General features: G+C 40.1%; 1 protein-coding gene across 2 annotated transcripts; it reads left to right on the top strand.

Annotated features, from left to right (window-relative positions):
* Positions 1-670: 670 nt before the first annotated feature.
* Positions 671-12540, top strand: SRSF4 (serine and arginine rich splicing factor 4). 2 transcript variants are annotated; one of them, XM_034413686.3, is made up of 6 exons: positions 671-1066; positions 6555-6697; positions 7569-7681; positions 9075-9289; positions 10662-10751; positions 11107-12540. In XM_034413686.3, the coding sequence occupies exons 1-6, from the start codon at positions 960-962 to the stop codon at positions 11921-11923; spliced, it is 1485 nt and encodes a 494-aa protein (XP_034269577.2). In that variant the 5' UTR covers positions 671-959; the 3' UTR covers positions 11924-12540. The 2 variants fall into 2 exon arrangements, with proteins under 2 accessions (XP_034269577.2, XP_034269578.2); XM_034413687.3 differs by lacking the exons at positions 671-1066; positions 6555-6697 and adding an exon at positions 6971-7212.
* The last annotated feature ends 6075 nt before the right edge of the window (positions 12541-18615 follow it).

An 18615-nucleotide genomic window follows, 5' to 3' on the forward strand; every position in this document is an offset into this window, starting at 1 on the left:
CATATGCAACCATCTCAATTTCAGTATCTGAACTTAATATATATGTGTGATCTGGACAGAGCCTTAGTGGGACAGTGGTTAGAGTGCAGTACTGCAGGCTACTTCTGCCGACTGCCAGCTGCCTGCAATTTGGCAGTTCAAATCCCACCAGACTCAAGGCTGACTCAGCTTTCCATCCTTCCGAGATGGGTAAAATGAGGACCCAAATTGTTGGGGGCAATAGGCTGACTCTGAAAACTCTGACAAGCAAAGTCAAGGGGGAAGCCAGATTCACTTAACAACTCTGTTACTAACTTAACAACTGCAGTGATCCACTTAACCACAAAACGTCGTAAAATGAAGCAAAGTTCATTTTTGCTAAGTGAAATATTTGCTAAGCGAAACGTTTCACTTAGCAACAGAAAAGTTGGGCTCCAGTCTGGTCGTAAGTCGAGGAATACCAGTATAATGATGATACAGGAGTGGTGGGGACAATTTTGAATTATTAAATTACAAGATCAATAAGTTATCATGCCCGTTGGAGTCCATTCCACCTACAAAGTACCATGACGGGAGGCTCGAAACCACACACACACACACACCTCCTCTGATTAAATCCAACACTGGGCCGTGGTTAAAGGGGCGCGTCCCCTTTAAGAGCCGCCGCCGCGTGCTGGAAAAAAACAGCCCAGCTTCGAAAGCGCCGCCGCAAAAGCTGCCTGGGAAGCTACGGCGACTCGCGACGTCACGTGACGTGCCTACGTCAGCGCGCACGCCTTTGCGTGCGTGTCCTACGCCAGCGAGAGGCAGCGAGAGGGAGGGGGGCGAAAAAAAAAAATCGCCGCCGCCGCCGCCGCTTTCCCCCCCCCTCACCCGGCCGCCCCCGCGTGGAGCCCAGCGCGTGCAACGCCGCCCTTCCGTCGTCGTCGTGGTCGTCCCCGGCGCGGGATCCCCGCGCTGGTTCTTCTTTGGCGAGGGAAATGCCTCGGGTCTATATCGGGCGCCTTAGCTACCAGGCCCGAGAGCGGGACGTGGAGCGCTTCTTTAAAGGCTACGGGAAAATCCTCGAAGTGGATCTCAAGAACGGGTGAGGCGGGTTTTAAATCTTCTCACTCCGCCTGCCCGTTTGCCGGGAGATCCTCTCTGGGCCTAAACACGGCCCGGGTTTTCATCCCGCGGTTTCTTCCTGTCAGCGCGGCCTTTTTTTTTTTCCTTTCCCTAAAGCGCATGCGCGCCCTTTCTCTGTCCTTTCCCGCGCGCGCCTCTCTCTCTCTCCCTTTCTCCCCCCCCCTCCGCCCCCCCCCCACAGCGATCCTCCTGCCTTTCTCCGAGATCCTCCTGGGGGGGGTTGCGTGTGGTGGTGGGGGGGGGAGGCCTTGAAGTCGCTCCTGGGCCAAGTTCCGTGTTTGACCCGTCTTGTGGTCCGTGCGGTGCTGTTGGGAGGGAGACTTGGGCGCTCGTCTCCGGGTCAAGGCAGGCTTGGAAACCTCTTTACGAAGTGGGGAGGTGGATGGGGGGTGTTGTGGTGGGGTTACCCCACATCCAATCGATCTTCCCTGGATTTCTTAGCCCGCCTTTTTTATATGCAGGAGCATAAAAAGCTTTCATTCCCCCGAACTCTCTGGGCTGAGAAGTGGGCTTGGCCGGCCCAAAGTCACCCTCTCTCTCGGAGTTTTCAGTGGCCGAGGATGGACTTTGAACCTGCATTTCTTCCCTCCTCCAGCACCTTCGCTACAGGTAGTCCTCGACTTACGGCCACAGCGGAGGCCCAACATTTCTGGGTGCTAAGCGAAACGTGCGTTAAGTGAGTTTTTGGCCCCTCCCGTTGGATGACTTTCCTTTGTCATCGTTGTGAAGGCAGATTCAAGGGGCAGTTTGTTAAAAGTTAGTAACACAGTTGTTTAATGAAATCTGGCTCTCCCTCTCCCCCCCCTCCCAAATTGACTTTGCTGGTCAAAAGGGGGATGGTATGACTTCCGGGACACTACAACCGTCATAAATATGAGTCCGTTGCCAAGCCTCTGAATTTTGATCGAGTCACCATGGGGATGCTGCAAAGGTTCTAAGTGTGAAAAATGGGTCCTATAAATCGCTTTTTTCAGTGCCGTTGTAAACTTTGGAACGGTCACTAAACGAACTGCTGTAAATTGAGGACTACCTGTATTTGGGGTTGTTGTGTTTTGGGGGAGGGGGTGCTTTCAAGTAAGCCTTTGACTCCTGGAGACTGACTGGGCTTGTTCAGTCAGTTTTCCTGGTGAGGTTTTTCAGAAGTAGTTTGCCATCTAGGGCTGAGACAGAGGGACCCAGCCCATAATCATGCAGCTGGCTTCTTGCTAAAGGCTGGACTTAAAACAAATGATCTCCAAAGTTTCTAGCCTGATGCCTTAACCACTGCATCAGACTGGCTCTGCTTTCACTGTTACACCTGCCGAAAGCTTGGATGTTGCTATTATAATTTTTTATCCCACCTTTTAAAAAGATATATGTGTAACTGGCAGAGGCAAGCATAATAACTCTGCCTTCTGTTTTCCCCACAAAAGCCTTGTGAGGTGGGCTGGGCTGTGAGAGTGTGACTGGCCCAAAGTCACTCAGCCAACTTTCATGCCAAAGGGAGGCCTAGAACTCACAGGCTGTAGGTCAGCACCTTCACCAATACACCAAACTGGCTCTCTTGCTTTCATCTCGTGTTTAAAGTCTTACTGTAGGACAAAATGAAATGTCTTCTTTCCTGAAGGAAGACGAGAAGCTGGAAATGGGTCCTGGATGAAGCCCTTTTCTTAATGAACGAGCAGTACTGGAAGCTGCCGTGTACTGTCTGGGTTCATGCATTGTGCTGTGCTATGATTGACCATGGCTTATTGAATATCTAACAGCCAGATCCACAACAATATGGTAAGCCACAAACTATGGTTTACAAACCAGAGTGGTTCAATTCAGGCAACATGCCAAACCAAGACTAGGCAAACCAATTTTGATGTGGCATTTTGTACAATGGGTAAACAGCATCTTGCATGGACCATTAATCTAATTTCAGTGTTAAGTCTTTTTTGGTTTAACTGGAGATGTTAGATGTTAAACCTGGGATTTTTTAATAACGGATCCTCTATGTCTAATCAGCGGCCATTCTAATAAATAATTATATAGTGCTTGACATTTTGGACTTGGATCAGGAAAATAATGGTTGCTTAGAAAATATATGCTATGCTGTCTTTACTTATTGTTGAATTTAAACAAATCTCATGTACAATGCATTTTTAGCGCTTGTAAAACAGTACGGTGAAATATGTATGTGTTTAAAACCAATCCCATTGCATTTTGGGATATGTTTACAGAACATATTCTCTCACGAAAGGGCTTAAGTTTAAAGGGAGTAGGCTTCATTCCTTTCATCAAGAATTATTTCATGACAGAATTGTAACAGAGCAGCGCTAGGGGTGTTTATTTGAAATACTATTTAATTTACTCTAGGTATTCTCATGTAAATATGCATACACATTTTAAAGTATTTCTTTAAAAAATGACAAGTTTACAAAAATAATTATATAGTTGAAATATTTCTTCTGTAAAGGAGCACTGTGAAATAGATACAGTAGTAGTGGTGCAACAGTAGGCAGGCGTCCATAATCCCCTATAGTAGCTGATTGACCAGGAAATCATTGCCATATTAGGATAAATTTTCCAGTATGTGAATTATACATGATTAAATCTTGCATGGGTTTCTTTAGTTGAGCAGGTTCTTTTTAGCACAAACACTTGTAACAGCTATCAGAAGATGAAAAAATGTTAGTTATTCCTTATAGTATATAAGATAAAACTTTAATTGTAAAGCCCCCTATTTAATAGTCTTTACTTGCAAGAATTAATATTTATATCTGTCATTATATTTGTTATATCATTTTTCAAATGATACAAATTATGTATTTTCCTTCAAATTCATGTCATGCATACTGTCATTATAGACATAATTATAGACATAATGCAGGCTGATGCAGACATTTGGTAATAGCATGCTAAAATGATGTTTTACTATACTGTATGAACAATTAGCAAACAAAAGTTCTTGCACTTAATAATAAACTAATGGTGATGCCATCTAGATTTATAAATGTCATAAACTAATAAAAAGAACCAGACAGGATCAGTTCTTGGTATTCAAGCAATGTTCAAGTTGACCTTAGTTTGAACATAGATTTCTGAAGGTGATTTCTATTCTTTGCCCATCTTCAGATATCCCACGATGCTTTGAAGAATAAGAAACTTCCTCTTTTACTTTTGATTAACTGAGGTCTTTGCTGTCTATTGCAACAAATTGAGTAAAGGTAACTGGCAAATTTTCAGAAAGCCAGCTTCAAAACTGATAGAAAATATATATATCGTATTTTTTGCTCCATAAGTTGCATCTGACAATAAGACGCACCTGGGTTTAGAGGAGGAAAACAAGAAAAAAAAATCAGGGGGCGCCTGAGAGGACCACAGATAGATGTCTTCTCATGTGTCAGCTCTGCCTATTGACTCCTGCACTGCAGAAAAGGGACAGAAGTGGCGGGCAATGACAAAGACAGAAGAGAGGGGATTCAGCACTGTAAAAGGACCCCGTTTTCGCAGCCCGGCTGCTATTCACCAAAGGACTGGCACTGATGCACAGACATTGGTGCCGGTCCTTGGGGGAGAAAAGTGTTGTCTTATGGAGCGAAAAATACGGTAGTTTATTGAACTTCTAGACCTGGGGTCCCCAAGCCCTGGTCCAGGGTCCGGCATCGGGACACAGCATGCCAGAAACAGGGCTGTGCAAACAAGTGAATCCCCATCCGCAGGATGCAGGCAGCATGCGAAATCACTCCCCCTCCGGTCCACAGAAAAATCTCCATGGAACTGGTCCCTGTTGCACAAAAAGTTGGAGTTGCTACTTTAGACAGCATAGTAAAGTAAATAATTACTTAAAAATAGAAGTATAATTTTTCAAATTATTAACAGTAAAAGTTCATGGGGTATTCAAGAGATTTTGCATATTACACTAAATTATTTTGTTGTAATTTGAGCACACTCTTCTATTTTCAGTAAGTAGCCAAATTTAATTTTTCAGCTTAATTTTTCTAACTACTCAAATTTGAGGAGATGAATGCCATCAGAATCTTTCTCTAGCACAAGGAGTGGATTGCAACTAGAGAAATATAATTTCTGATAATTTGAAAGTTTGAAAAAGCACTTTTCTCCATTTGGTAGAAAAGTATTTTATTTTTTTGTTATCAACCCAAATATTTAATTCTTTAACTACATTAATTATTTCAGATAGCATGTACATTTTATACTATCTGGCTTTTTTTAGAAGCCTTTATAAATGAACCATCTCAAGATAATTTATAAAAAAAGAATCCTGCCTAGATATTTACTTGGATGTTATATTTATATGTACGTGTGTTAGTGAAGCTAACTCCCAGTAAAACATGCATAGGATTACAAACTCAATAGAATAAATGTTTTAACTTTTTGCAACCAAAATTACAGATTTTGGTAATCTGAATCATCTAATTCTAGAGAATGCTACAATCTGTTTCACCATATGCTACTCAAGCATATGTCTCTAGTAAACAGGAACATTATGGCATAACATTAAAGACTAAAAGCATATTTGGATATTATAAAATGTTCTAGAGTTAAAAAATAGTAATGAAATATTAATGCAAAAGGTTTCCTTCCATTAAATATTCTAATACTTTTTTAATGGGTGACTTACACAGTTGGAAAATATATCACTCATTTAAAAAGAGATTATGTTTCATAATAAGGCCCTTTTTAAGAATTCCTCTAATTTTTTGCTTCTGCTTTCGGGAAATAGAAGAAAGTAATTAGCAAAATGTGGAAGGCATAACGTTTTTTTCTGAAATCGCCTCAGTTTGCTTCTTTTGTTCTTCCCTTCCTTTCCTCATATTTGAAAACAGCAGCTCACTCTAGTCAGCCCTGTAAGAATTTCTTACTTATCAGATGGTCAGGTAAGAATTTCTATTCAGAAGCTGTTCACAACAGCCCAAAGGACATCCTTTGTTTCTTTGGTGACCACTAGCCTTTAAGCAATGCCAATTGCCCAGGGTCTCCTAAACGCAGGAAAATCCTGTTCAGAATTTCCATATGGTCCATCTATATCAGAAAATTTCAAAAGAGCCAAATTGGCTTCTGTAAAGTTACCAGCCTCCTAACTGTGTTTTTATGTTGTGTGGTCTACTTCCTGTCTATAATGTGCTTTAAATAACTGATTTTTTTGTCTTTTTAAAAGAAAAAGTTATAAAAGCCTTAATGCTAGAGAGCTGTTTGTCTCTGTAATTTCTTAAGCTATTAGTACCTGCTGCCATAACCCACTTTATGCTTTGTACCTTTTTTAATAGTTACATCATGCTCTTCCTGTTAATGGCAACAAAGGAAAAGCCTTTGTTGCCATCAACAGGCTTAGTTTTTGTTTGGAGGAAGATGTTTTCTGAAATACGTATCTCCTACATTCCCTAAGTTTCAAAATAGTTCCTACTGCCAGCGGACTTGCTGGTGACATATTTGATTCTGGAGTAGTCTCTTCTCTTCTCCAGGTATGGCTTTGTTGAGTTTGATGATGTGCGTGATGCAGACGATGCTGTTTATGAACTAAATGGCAAAGATCTTTGTGGGGAGCGTGTAATTGTTGAGCATGCTCGAGGCCCTCGTCGTGACAGCAGTTATGGTTCTGGACGCAGTAAGCACTACATACCATTGTACCAGTGACTCTTCTTTCTATTAAAATAGAATATTTTTTTAAAACTGTAATTATTTTTTTAAACGTAAACTTTGACTACTGTGGTTTCTATTAAAGTAATATCTGGATGTTAATTTGTATTAAACTTTTTTAAATTAAATAAATGAGATTTAATTTTTGTTATTTTACTTTTGTAAATATTTAAATGGTTTACTTGTAATGTAAATATTTGTTTAACATAGACTTAACTAAGACCTCAATGTTTCAATTAAGAGTCCTTTGAGGCTAAGATGACTGCCTGTTCCATTTGCTGACCCTGGGTTGCCTTTCCATGAGTGGCTCTTTGACCTTTGTGGCCCTTGGCTGACCAAAAGGAAGCCATGTGACGACCGCAACTTTTTCCCATTAGACCTGGGTGGTGAGGACCCCAAGGGTTAGAGAGAGATGTGATTAATCTGAAATAGGTGCCTGAAAACCATTATTCATGTCAGATATTCAGAAAACTTTAAATCAATGTAAGTAACATTAGTAACTGACTATAGTGATTTGGTTGTTTTGTTTTCAAAAAATGTTATTTTTTAAAAAAAACGTAACTGTAGATGCATGTTCGATATTGGTAGTTAATGTAAAATATACAGTCTTATTGTAATATTCTAGACATACATACATAGATTTCTGGCTGGCTCTATTAGTATAACATTTAAAGCAAGGAGATTGTAGTTTAGGCTGGGGTGGGGGTGGGAAATTGTTAACATAATTTTTGGCTAGACTAGTTCTTACATTGTTTGGAGGGGGGGCGGGGGGGATGTAGGCTTAATTCCTAACTCCACTATATTAGCTAAAGTACTGCATCTGCTTATCACATCTCAAGGTGGATATGGTTATAGAAGAAGTGGAAGAGATAAGTATGGGCCTCCGACCCGTACTGAATACAGATTGATCGTTGAAAATCTGTCAAGCCGTTGCAGTTGGCAGGATTTGAAGGTAAGTGGTGTCTGGGCTTCTGCCAGTTCTGATTTAGTGATAGATAGTGCAAACATAAATTGAAGTCTTAATTCTTGCTATATGATCCATACCAAAGGAAATAGATATTTGTTTCCCAAAGAAAGTCTTTACAGTTTTTATTTGAAATCTTAATGCAGTATACTAAGCACAATTGTGAGCTTGAGCATGAAGTGCTCACTGTCTATGCTCTTTTTATTACCTATATTACATTACCTATTAAGTACAGAGAAATGCTTCCAAATGAACAGAAGTCTCTCTATCAAATCTCACACATGGCCTCGATCTTTTAGAAACTATTCAGAAAAACTAAGAGCAACTGCTTCTTTGGGGCATTTGAATTGGCTAACCTACTTGTCATGGCTACATACAGGTCACTGGAAAAGTTCTTTATCTCTAGGGATTCAAACTGTTCTCAAGTAGTCCTTAACTTACAACCACAATGGAGCCCAAATTTTCTGTTGCTGAGGCAGTTGTTAAGTTAATGTTGTCTCATTTTACAACCATTTTTGCCACGGTTGTTAAATGAATCACTACAGTTAAGTTAGTGACACGGTTGTTAAGTGGATTTGGCTTCCCTGAGTTCGCTTGTCAGAAGGTCAAAAAGGATGATCACATGGACCCAGAACATTGCAACCATCATAAATATGAGTCAGTTGTCAAGCATCTGAGTTTCATGCAGCAATTCAGATGCTGCAACAGTCATAAGTATGAAAAATAGTCATATATCATTTTTTTCAGTGCCATTGTAACTTTGAACATCACTAAACAAACTTGTAAGTCAAGGATTATCTGTACTTTTCCTGGAGGAGATAAATATGTTTATTGCGGATGCAGAGTAGCCCTCAGACAAAGAAACACTAAAAAAAACTAGGTGTATATGCATGTGTATACTTTTCTGCCTCTTCAAGTTATAAATCATGAGCTTTTTTGGATTGCTTACAATGCATTTCTCTTGCAGGGCTGTTGATTACACCTTTATTGTAAGGGTGTACCCAATGGTATTGTCTAGTCCTTGGGGTCTTGTTTCCACCTTGCAAACTCCAGCCTTTATAAGTACCTCCATTTTTGCCCTCCCCCAATTGATTTCTTATCCTGTTCCGTCTCCTTTTAAAATTCTACAAAAATGATGCCCTGAAAAGCAAGGTATTTTAGGTAAAATTAGCAATTATTTACGATACCTAGAAGTTGAGAGGTAGATATATAGAAATGAGAAAATCTTGATCAATAAATCAGTAATTAATTTTAGACATATAGATACTGCATGTGCATATCAGGACATGACCAGGGGTGTATGTATATATGTGTTTCATTTTTTCATTTGTAGCAGTATCAGAGTTGGACAAAGATATTGAAACCCTGTATCTGTTTTTAGGATTATATGCGTCAGGCAGGTGAAGTGACATATGCTGACGCACACAAGGGGAGAAAAAACGAAGGTGTGATTGAATTCAAATCTTATTCAGACATGAAAAGAGCCCTTGAAAAACTGGATGGGACAGAAGTAAATGGTAGAAAGATAAGACTAGTGGAAGACAGACCTGGGTCCAGGCGCCGCCGTTCTTACTCCAGAAGTCGTACTCATTCAAGGTAAGTTTGTTCATAATATCATGCTTACTACGGCAATAGTTCAGAATAGTTAATGAAAAATAACAGGATATTCACTTGCAGGAAAAGCAGTGAAGTGTTAGAAGAACTGAAATTGTCATAATGAGTTGTGCTGGTGATAAAGAAAAAGAGGTGTGGTTCAAGTTATGACTTGGCATTATACTGTTGAGCAACCAGGACAGTTAACTTTACAAATACGGAATCTATATCTCCAGCCTCCATTTGCCATTGAGGCAAGCCATAGCCTTTTCATTTGAGGGAGCAGATAAATCACCTGTCTGAGGGAAGGGATGTATGATCCTTTCCCAGAGGCATTGCTGTAAAGCTGTTCTACAGAGAAGCAGATAATGGAATTTATATGGGAAAATTATATGAATTGAGGATCTCTGTATGAAAGCTGGAACCTGGTGAAACTGAACAACTTATGTTTTGAAGCCATCTTTTACTGTATTTAAAATGTTGTTACATTTTACTTTTTATTTACAAATACATAAATATGGTGCAATCTTGCAAGCTAGAATCAGAAGCCGGATCCAACATAAGAATGGCAGTATCTCATTGGCAGAACATATATTTAGGTTGTAAAATGTCACAAAATCATTGCTTGGCATGTTTAGATAAAATTTTGAAAAATAGCCTGGAAAGTTATTATCAATTATTGCAGAGAATAATAGCTAAGGCTGATCAATGACTTGAGTTTTATTCAAGAGTTTCCTTCACATGTTCAGGTCAACACTTAAGTAGTACTGAACAGCTTTTAACTCTATAGAATATAAGTTGGAACCCTTATAGTGAAGGGTTCCGGGTCATGCAGAAATATTTGAATGTACAAAAAATGGTTTTCGCTAAAAGCATGGAAACTGTCTATTAAATAATGCACAACTTTTCTTGAAGTTAAAAAAGCAAATAAAATAACAAATTGGATCTTTCTCTGCAATGTAAAGCTATTGGAAAAGTCTTGTAGTTTGTTGTATCAAAATTATTATCTAAACAACTTACTTCCTCCTGCTTTCTTTTCTTATTCCAGTGAGCCCTCTGACCACAATTGCATTCTCTTTTATTTCATCTATTTACATCTTTGTCAAAGCTGCCTTTTGTTTTCCTCCATCACTTAATGAAACTAATCTTATCTCTGACATGAGAAGGCTTTATGGAGCCCCATTTGCAAAAAAAAACTTAGATTTCTTGCAATATATAGACAGAACTATGCTGTCTCAGAAATGCTCTAGGGAGGTAGTGCCTTCTGTTGTACTGTGCTATGCAGCTTGAAAGGGGATTTCTGTGCCCTGCTCAGCTGATTCTCTTGAACGCCCATGGTGACTTAACAACTGTGACACGATTGTATTACCTCCAGGTCTCGCTCTCGAAGCAGACATTCCCGTAAAAGCAGGAGTCGTAGTGGCAGTAGTAAAAGCAGCCATTCAAAGAGCAGATCACGATCCAGGTATAGTGACGTTTAATTAATAGTGGACATAATTTAAGCTTATGCTCCAGTAACATGCACTCTAAAAAAAGTTGTGGTGTTGTAATAATTGCTCTTCAGGAACAGTTTATATATTGTTATAATCAACAATTATATGCCTTACCCAGTGGGATGCAGGGGGTTATTAAGCATTTAGAATATCATTGAAATCCTAATTGTGAAAATTTAAACAGTGTTATTATTTAAGTAGTCGGCATATTTACAGTCTGAAATTTGAACTGTCTGAGACATCTGCTGAATTATAAGATAAAGATTTGGCACTACCAAATCATTGAATACCTGCAAAACTTTCTACTTTTTTCCTTTTGACTACCAGGTCTAGATCTCATTCCAGAAGCAAAAGCCGCAGTCGGAGCAAAAGTCATAGCAGAGGCCAAAAGGAAAAAAGCAGGAGTCCAAGTAAAGATGATAAAAGCAGGAGCCGCAGTAGAAGCGCCGAGAAATCTCGAAGTAAAAGTAAAGACAAATCACAGGATATAGTTGAAAATGATGGTGACCACCAAGCAAAAAGCAGAAGTCCCAGCAAGGAAAAGAGTAAGAGTAAAAGCCGCAGTAGGAGTGGCAGTAAAGAGAGGGTAGAAAGAGAGGAAAGGAGAAGCGTAAGGGGCAGTCGGAGTAAAGAGAGAGAGAAGAGTGTCAGCAAGGGAAGGAGCAGGAGTAAAGAAAGGAGCAGGAGTAGAAGCCGTAGCAAGAGCAAGGACAAAAGGAAAGGTAGGAAGAGGAGCAGGGAGGCCAGTAGGAGCAGGAGCAGGAGTCACAGCAGAAATGAGAGAAACAAGAGAAGGAATAAACATGACAGCAAGTCTAGTAGCAAGAAGAAAAAGAGAGAAGATCAAGAGCGGTCCAGGTCCAGGTCCAGGTCCAGGTCTCGGTCTCAGTCTCGGTCTCAATCCAAGGAAAAAGAGCGTATAAAAACAGAACCTGACCCGAAAGACGCCAAAGGCGAGGGTGAGGAAATGGACACCAGTTGTAGATCAAGATCAAGATCAAATTCCAAGTCTAAAAATGTCAAATCAGAATCTCGCTCCAGATCCAAATCAGTTTCAAAAACGAGATCCCAGTCGAAGTCTAGATCGAGATCTGCTTCTAGGTCACATTCTCGATCTAGGTCGCGATCTCGTTCCAGATCCTAAACTTGCTGCAACCCACATTTAGAGCTCTATGAGAAGTCTTTTGTACATGTTTGGTAGTTGTAGCACAAGTGATTGGAGTAGAACACATGTCACTGCTGTACATTTTTAATAACCCCCCCCCCCAATGGTGTGTTGTAAGTGTAAGTCCAGTGCTCCCTCTCTGTTGCACATTCTGGTACTAGAGACCAAGGGTTTTCTTCAGGTATGGTTCATCATCCTAGATTTCCAGAACAGCCATAGAGAAGGAGCATTGCATTGATGGGCTTCTAAGATTGGAATGATGACTTCTAGGTAGGTATGGTAATTTCAACAATTTGCCCTTAAATTGATGCCCCTTGATGTATGCCATTTAGTGAAAAGTGCAAAGTCTTAAATTTCATAATACTTTTTTTTTTTTTTTTTTTTTTTCATATTTTGGACTTGCAGAGTATGTGAATAGCACAGTCAGGAAAATAGATACCTACAGTAAACTATAGGAAGGGAAGAAACAAAAGTAGAGCTCCACATTCTGGTATTGTGACAATATCCTTGTTTTATATTTTTTATTTTTCCCCATCTTGCAAAAGTACAGTGACCCCTGTTTCCATTAAATTTGAATAAAGACTATTTTTGCTTGACCGGTTGTTGTAATGCTTTTAAGTTACGCTGCTTTTTCCCCTTAAAAAAATGTACAAGAGTTTCAAGTCAATCATGCAGCCCATTATAGGCAGAATTTGCAGCAAAGACTTCTGACATTTAATGATTTAACCAAAAAAACAATGATTGTCCTTTTCTTTCCCAAATTCCTCCGCCACTTGGAGGGAGAGAAAAATATGAACTTGTGGGGAAACAATCTGTGTAATAATTGTAGTTCTAATAAAGTTTCCCTCATATCCTCAATTACGGATCTATCCATCTAGTCTTCTTAGCCATGGTATGGAAGTGATTTTTACACATTTTTCCCCTAATTGCAATCCTGACATTCCAACTACTAATTAAATTCATTTCGGTATAGCTTTTGCTGCCAGTTGTGACACTGAAAACAAACTCCTGGTCTGAGAGTGTTCTCAGAGGCATCTCATTTTTTTTAATTCAGTACAGGTAGTCCTCATTTAACTATCACAATTCTGTTAAGCAAAGTGATTGTTAAGTAAAACCACAACTGTGTTTACAACCTTATTGCAGTTTTCCTTTGTTTTACAAATCTGCAAAGTTTGTAAACTTTGGCTACAAAAGTTACTTTTTCATCATTGTCCTTCCTGGACAGTCGTCGTGCAAAGCAATTGGTAATCGAAAACTGTCACTTTCCTGAACCATTTGCACATGGTGAAAAGGGAAACAGTTCCAATTAAGTCTGAAATTGCCTACTCCTGTGACAATCAAATGATGATGAACTTCAAGATTAGATTTCTCCATAAGCGGAATACACTTATTTGGGCAAATGGTTATTGTGACTTATACATCTGGGAAGGAACTGCTTCTACATACAGACTTCTGCAGAAGTTCAAAGCTGCAAACGGAATATTCAGAAGAACAGAGTTCCAACTGATACATCATGGGAGGATGGATGGGAATTCATCCTTCGCCAAGGATTGGCTACAGGTTCAGTGGTCATCAATACTTGCAGGCTTTATCAATTGTTAAAATATTATCTTCATCACCCAAAAGAGCAACAGTGTAAACATTTCTCTGTGTGCCAAGCCTGTGTATGAAATGAATCCCTCTTATTTTTTGCATTCACTTCGCTATCTTTGTAAAGAAACCAATAATGGCATTCTTGCAATTGTTGGGCTCAAACTCAGTTTCTCACACCTTAAGATTGCATAGCAAAGTCATCACATAAGTAAATTATACCCATATTTTAACATTTTTCTAGTTACACCATTACTTTCATGCAGCCTTACCATTTTCAACATTCCTATAATCTGATAGGCCCCTAAATATTAACTTCCAATAACCAGGTTTTTCACATAATGATTTTAATAGAACAATAGATGTATACTAGATCCGTGATGGCGAACTTATGGCACACATGCCGGAAATGGCATGCAAAGCCGTTGCCCGTTGCACTTCCAGCGGCTCCTCCAGCATCCCGGGCGGAAGCAGCAGCACAAGAACCGCTGCCGCCCCCTTGCCGCCCAGCTGGAGCAGTGGGCAGGGCAGTTGGCCGGAGGGGGCAAGGGGGCAGCAGGGGTTCTTGCACTGCTGCTTCCAGCTGGAATGCTGGAGGAGGAGATGCTGCCATTGGGGAGGCAAGCTGCACTAGTAGGGCCAGAGCTCCTCATGCATGGAGATGCCACCAAGGGCCTGGCTCACCAGTGGGGGAGCAGCTGTGGGGGCTGGCCTTGCCCCTCACCCTGCGGCGGCTGCTGATGCTCTTCTGGGATGGTGGGCTTGCGCAGGAGCTGAGTCCGCAGTGGGAGGAACATATGTCTGGCACCAGGGATAGAGGCACAGGCCAGGAAGTGGTTGCATTCCCTTAGCAGAAGTGGCGGGAGGGGCAGCTGCACTGGTTTGTTCTCGGTGGCGGGCTGTGGGGGGCGCGCTTCATTGACACTTCCAGTTTCCGGTATACGCACTGGGCAGATGGTCTTTCTCTGCGCATGTGCACCAGAAACCGGAAGACAGTGCGCCAGAAACTGGAAAATCGCAGCTGCTCTTCTGGTTTCCAGCACGCAGGCATGCGCATACAGGCACTCTCGTTTCGGCAATACTGGACTAGGTCAATGGCCTTAATTACACCTAGGCCACACACTATCTAGCACTATATAGCATCCCCTGATAACAATATAGTACTAATCAGTTTAGGTGTACTGTACTTTGGGCAGTGTGGCACAAGTACAATCACCTCCCAATTTTATCCTCAGCATGTTCATATTATTCTGTGCAAGCTAGAATCTTTAGAGGGTACTTTGCAATCCAAAACACATTTGCCTGCATCCCACCAACCAAGGAGAGAATACATTGTGCAGACACAGTTGTATTTTACCTGGATCAGGATGTTGTTTTGGAAACATTGGGATTTCATGGCTCAACCAAGAATATTACATACTGTAGAATGGCCTTCCTCAATCTGATTAGGAAACGCTGGCATACGTGAAGCAAAAATGCAGATCAAATAACCTAGCACAGCAAAGCAAAGGAAGAATTTGTGAATCGTTGCAAGAAAGATTGCATAGGTAGACAAACATCCAAGGATAAAATGAATGGTAGAAAATGTGAAATGAAAATGGATGTTAAATGTTAAGTACATCACAGTACTGTGTGAGAGGCTACGTTTGTTAAGATTAACTTTTTTTAAAAAAAGTCGAGTTTTAATAGAAGCATCATAAAATGGATGCTTTGATAGAATAGAAGAGAAGAGAAGAGAAGAGAAGAGAACAGAACAGAACAGAACAGAACAGAACAGAACAGAACAGAACAGAACAGAATAGAATAGAATAGAATAACAGGGTTGGAAGGGACCTTGGAGGTCTTCTAGTCCAACCCCCTGCTTAGGCAGAAAACCCTACACCACTTCAGACAAACGGTTATCCTACATCATCTTAAAAACTTCCAGTGTTGAAGCATTCACAACTTCTGGAGGCAAGTTGTTCCACTGATTAATTGTTCTAACTGATGTTTCTCTACTTATCCCCATGCTTTGTGCCCTTCACTTCCGTAATAAAATAGGGTATAAAGAGGGTAAAAAGCATGGAACAAGGTCACACATCTGAAAAATCTCTTTCATTTCATAGTAAAATTTATTTAATGGGTCCCAAGATTCCTAGCATTCAGGCTGTTGCTTTCTGTTTAAAAAGTCCACCTAGATGTTTTTTTTTTAAAGGAACAAACAAATCCCAAATCTATTTTCTTTGGTAATTTTTTTGTTGCATGTAGCAAAGCCATTTAAACTATACAAACACCTAACTGCTCTGCAGCAGCCTTGAGTCTCTAGCAGCTGTTATCTTCAATTCCATAGGTAACTTCATTCTGTTCTGGCAGTGCATTGAAATTATTTCGGAAGGCAAATAATGCTTTTGTTACATAAAAGCTTCCATTAGCAAGCTTAATTCCAACCATGTAAATTCATGCTCCATTATTCTATCGACTTGAGAGATTTCCCCCAAATGGTTCATTTATTCTCCAAGATTTTGCACTACCTTGGTGCCTGAATTCATATGATGTTTCTCTCCTTAGTTATACATTTTAACATATGACCTTGGGATATATGGTATAGCTGTCAAAAAAAACCACACCTCTGCATTTCTCCCAAGACAAGTCTAGTGGGCTCTTTTCAAAGACTGCTTCCAAGAGATTTGGGGAAAAGTGAGTACCCAGATTATATTAAAAACTTCAAGCTACATCTTTACTAATTGGCAATTGGTCATGGTGGGTAAGGATTGTAGGAGTTGAAGTCAATGACATCTGAAGGACAAGTCTGGGGAAAATATTTCTTAAATTTCTATCTCATCTTTTCTCTGAGAATTAAAGGTGGTTTACATGGGATCTCCCTAATTTGCTCTCCAATACCACCCTGTGACATATTTTGGGCTAAGAAAAGAGTGGGGGGGGGGAGATACTGAGTTTCAGGACTAAACATGAATCAGTTACACTATACTGAGTTTTCCTCTTATCTGTTTTCAGCAGACCTCAGTGGGATAACAAAAAAGGCTTAGATTTAAGGGAAATTTGGTCTCTCCGATGTGTTCAAGAGGGGAAAAAATGGAAGACATTTACATTTGCCTGTTTATATATGCCGAATATTGAGACTATAAACAATCTGTGATAAGAATTTAATGGTTTTTGTGAAGATAGATGCGAAGTATAAAACCTTATCACTCTTAGCTTCAAAAAACTCTCTTTGAAAAAATATTCTTTGAGAAAATATTTTTATAATTCAGGAAAGGACAGCAATGAAGCTATGGTTAAGTATTGAAAGATTTATTTTTCCCTCCTTGTGGCTAAGAAAATATGAAGAAGAGAAAGATAAAATAATACTTTGGTCATATTTCCACCTAGTGGTGGAAATCAACATTTTAAAAACTACATGCCTATCTACTTTGTGCATCTTGAATATTCAAAAGCACCGGGTAAGATTGCTTTTAATAGTCTAAAAATTAAAGGATAATTTGATGTAATAGAGTTAAGATTCTGTCTGTGCTACTATTTTCAGTCAGGAGCAAGGCAATTTATCTGAGAAAATATCTTCAATAACTCAACACAACATTTGGATCTGGAGTTTTTTTGTACACTTGGTTAGTAGAAGATAAAAGTGCAGAAATCCAACTTGTTCAGCTTTAAAGCTCTAGTAGCAATACATAAATTCAGAACTCTATAATCCAATTGTTCAGAAGTAGTTGAAGTCCAATAAACCTCAGCAGGCTGTTGACAAACCTGGTATGTTTCTCAGTATATCTCCAAGATAAGCAAATGCAAATAATATAAGCAAATAGAAGCATGTACAAAATGCAAAAATTTCTTTCAGAGCATTTTGAGTCTCCTGAATGCCAGTGAAAGAACAGAAATGTCCCACTCACTTTGAGGTGTTTTTTTTCTTCTTTCTCTCACCACTAATGAAGGCCTGAGAGCAAATAAAGTCTTCCATACCAACTCCCAATTCGATAAGGCAAAGTTATAATATTTGGGAACATAAGGATCTAATCAAGGGACCCGGTGTCTCAGTGGCTAAGATCCTGAGCTTGTCGATCAAAAGATTGGCAGTTCAGCGGTTTGAATCCCTAGTGCCGTGTAAGGGGGTGAGCTCCCGTTACTTGTCCCAGCTTCTGCTAACCTAGCAGTTCAAAAGCATGTAAAAAATGCAAGTAGAAAAATAGGGACCACCTTTGATGGGAAGGTAACAGTGCTCCGTGTGCCTTTGGCATTTAGTCATGCCGGCCACATGACCACGGAGATGTCTTCGGACAGCGCTGGCTCTTCGGCTTAGAAACGGAGATGAGCACCGCCCCGTACAGCCGGAAATGACTAGCACATATGTGCGGGGGAATCTTTACCTTTAAGGATCTAATCAATAAAACAAATGCATATATGATAAAATGGAATGCCAGTAGCATGATAGATTGTCATTCACTAGAGCTTTATCCTCTACCAACGGTCCACCTATAATTTTCCCTTCAAATATTTCATGGTTCTTTTATGGTGCAGACTACAGGGTACTTGCAATATTAGGACAAGAAATAATATTTTTCTGCATCGAAGCAGATATTCTGTATAGGCCAGTTAAAACCCAATTTTTTGGGCACCAGGGACTAGGTACATGGAGAGAGGTTTTTCAGCAGACCGGAGGTAGCATGGTTTCACATGCTCCTGCTTCCCGCTGATGGGGCTTCACTTGTTTGCAAGGTGAAGTTTCTGGCACACCACAGCCCCGTGCCAGTCCATGGACCAGGGATTTAGGGACCTCAGGTATAAGATAACACACCCAGTCTTCTTGTAGTTGAGTTTTTAGGACTTTGTGTGGTTTTCCTGGCCATTGTACAAAAGCAATTCAACATTGCTTTCTTCCAAATGTTTTTTTTTATTCCCCAATTTAGCCTACAGCCCAAGAATTTCCTGATTGTTTTCCATCCACATGATAAACAAGTCCAACTGTCCTTAGCTTTTTGACAGCAGCCAAGGTCAACCAGCTGCTGGTAGTTTCCAGTGAATTCAGTGGGACTTTTCTATATATGGTCAAATCTAGATCCAACCAGTTTGGAATATATTTGAAAGGA

Source organism: Pantherophis guttatus, chromosome 10, assembly GCF_059756535.1.
Source record: "Pantherophis guttatus breed Tessera chromosome 10, ASM5975653v1, whole genome shotgun sequence".
NCBI classification, from domain to species: domain Eukaryota; kingdom Metazoa; phylum Chordata; class Lepidosauria; order Squamata; family Colubridae; genus Pantherophis; species Pantherophis guttatus.

Excerpts from the sequence above, each read along its gene's own strand:
- SRSF4 (XM_034413686.3), top strand. The coding sequence starts at position 960 with ATGCCTCGGGTCTATATCGGGCGCCTTAGCTACCAGGCCCGAGAGCGG. Across the intron at positions 7,682-9,074 it reads GCAGTTGGCAGGATTTGAAG|GATTATATGCGTCAGGCAGG; the intron begins GTAAGTGGTGTC and ends ATCTGTTTTTAG. Across the intron at positions 10,752-11,106 it reads AAGAGCAGATCACGATCCAG|GTCTAGATCTCATTCCAGAA; the intron begins GTATAGTGACGT and ends TTTGACTACCAG.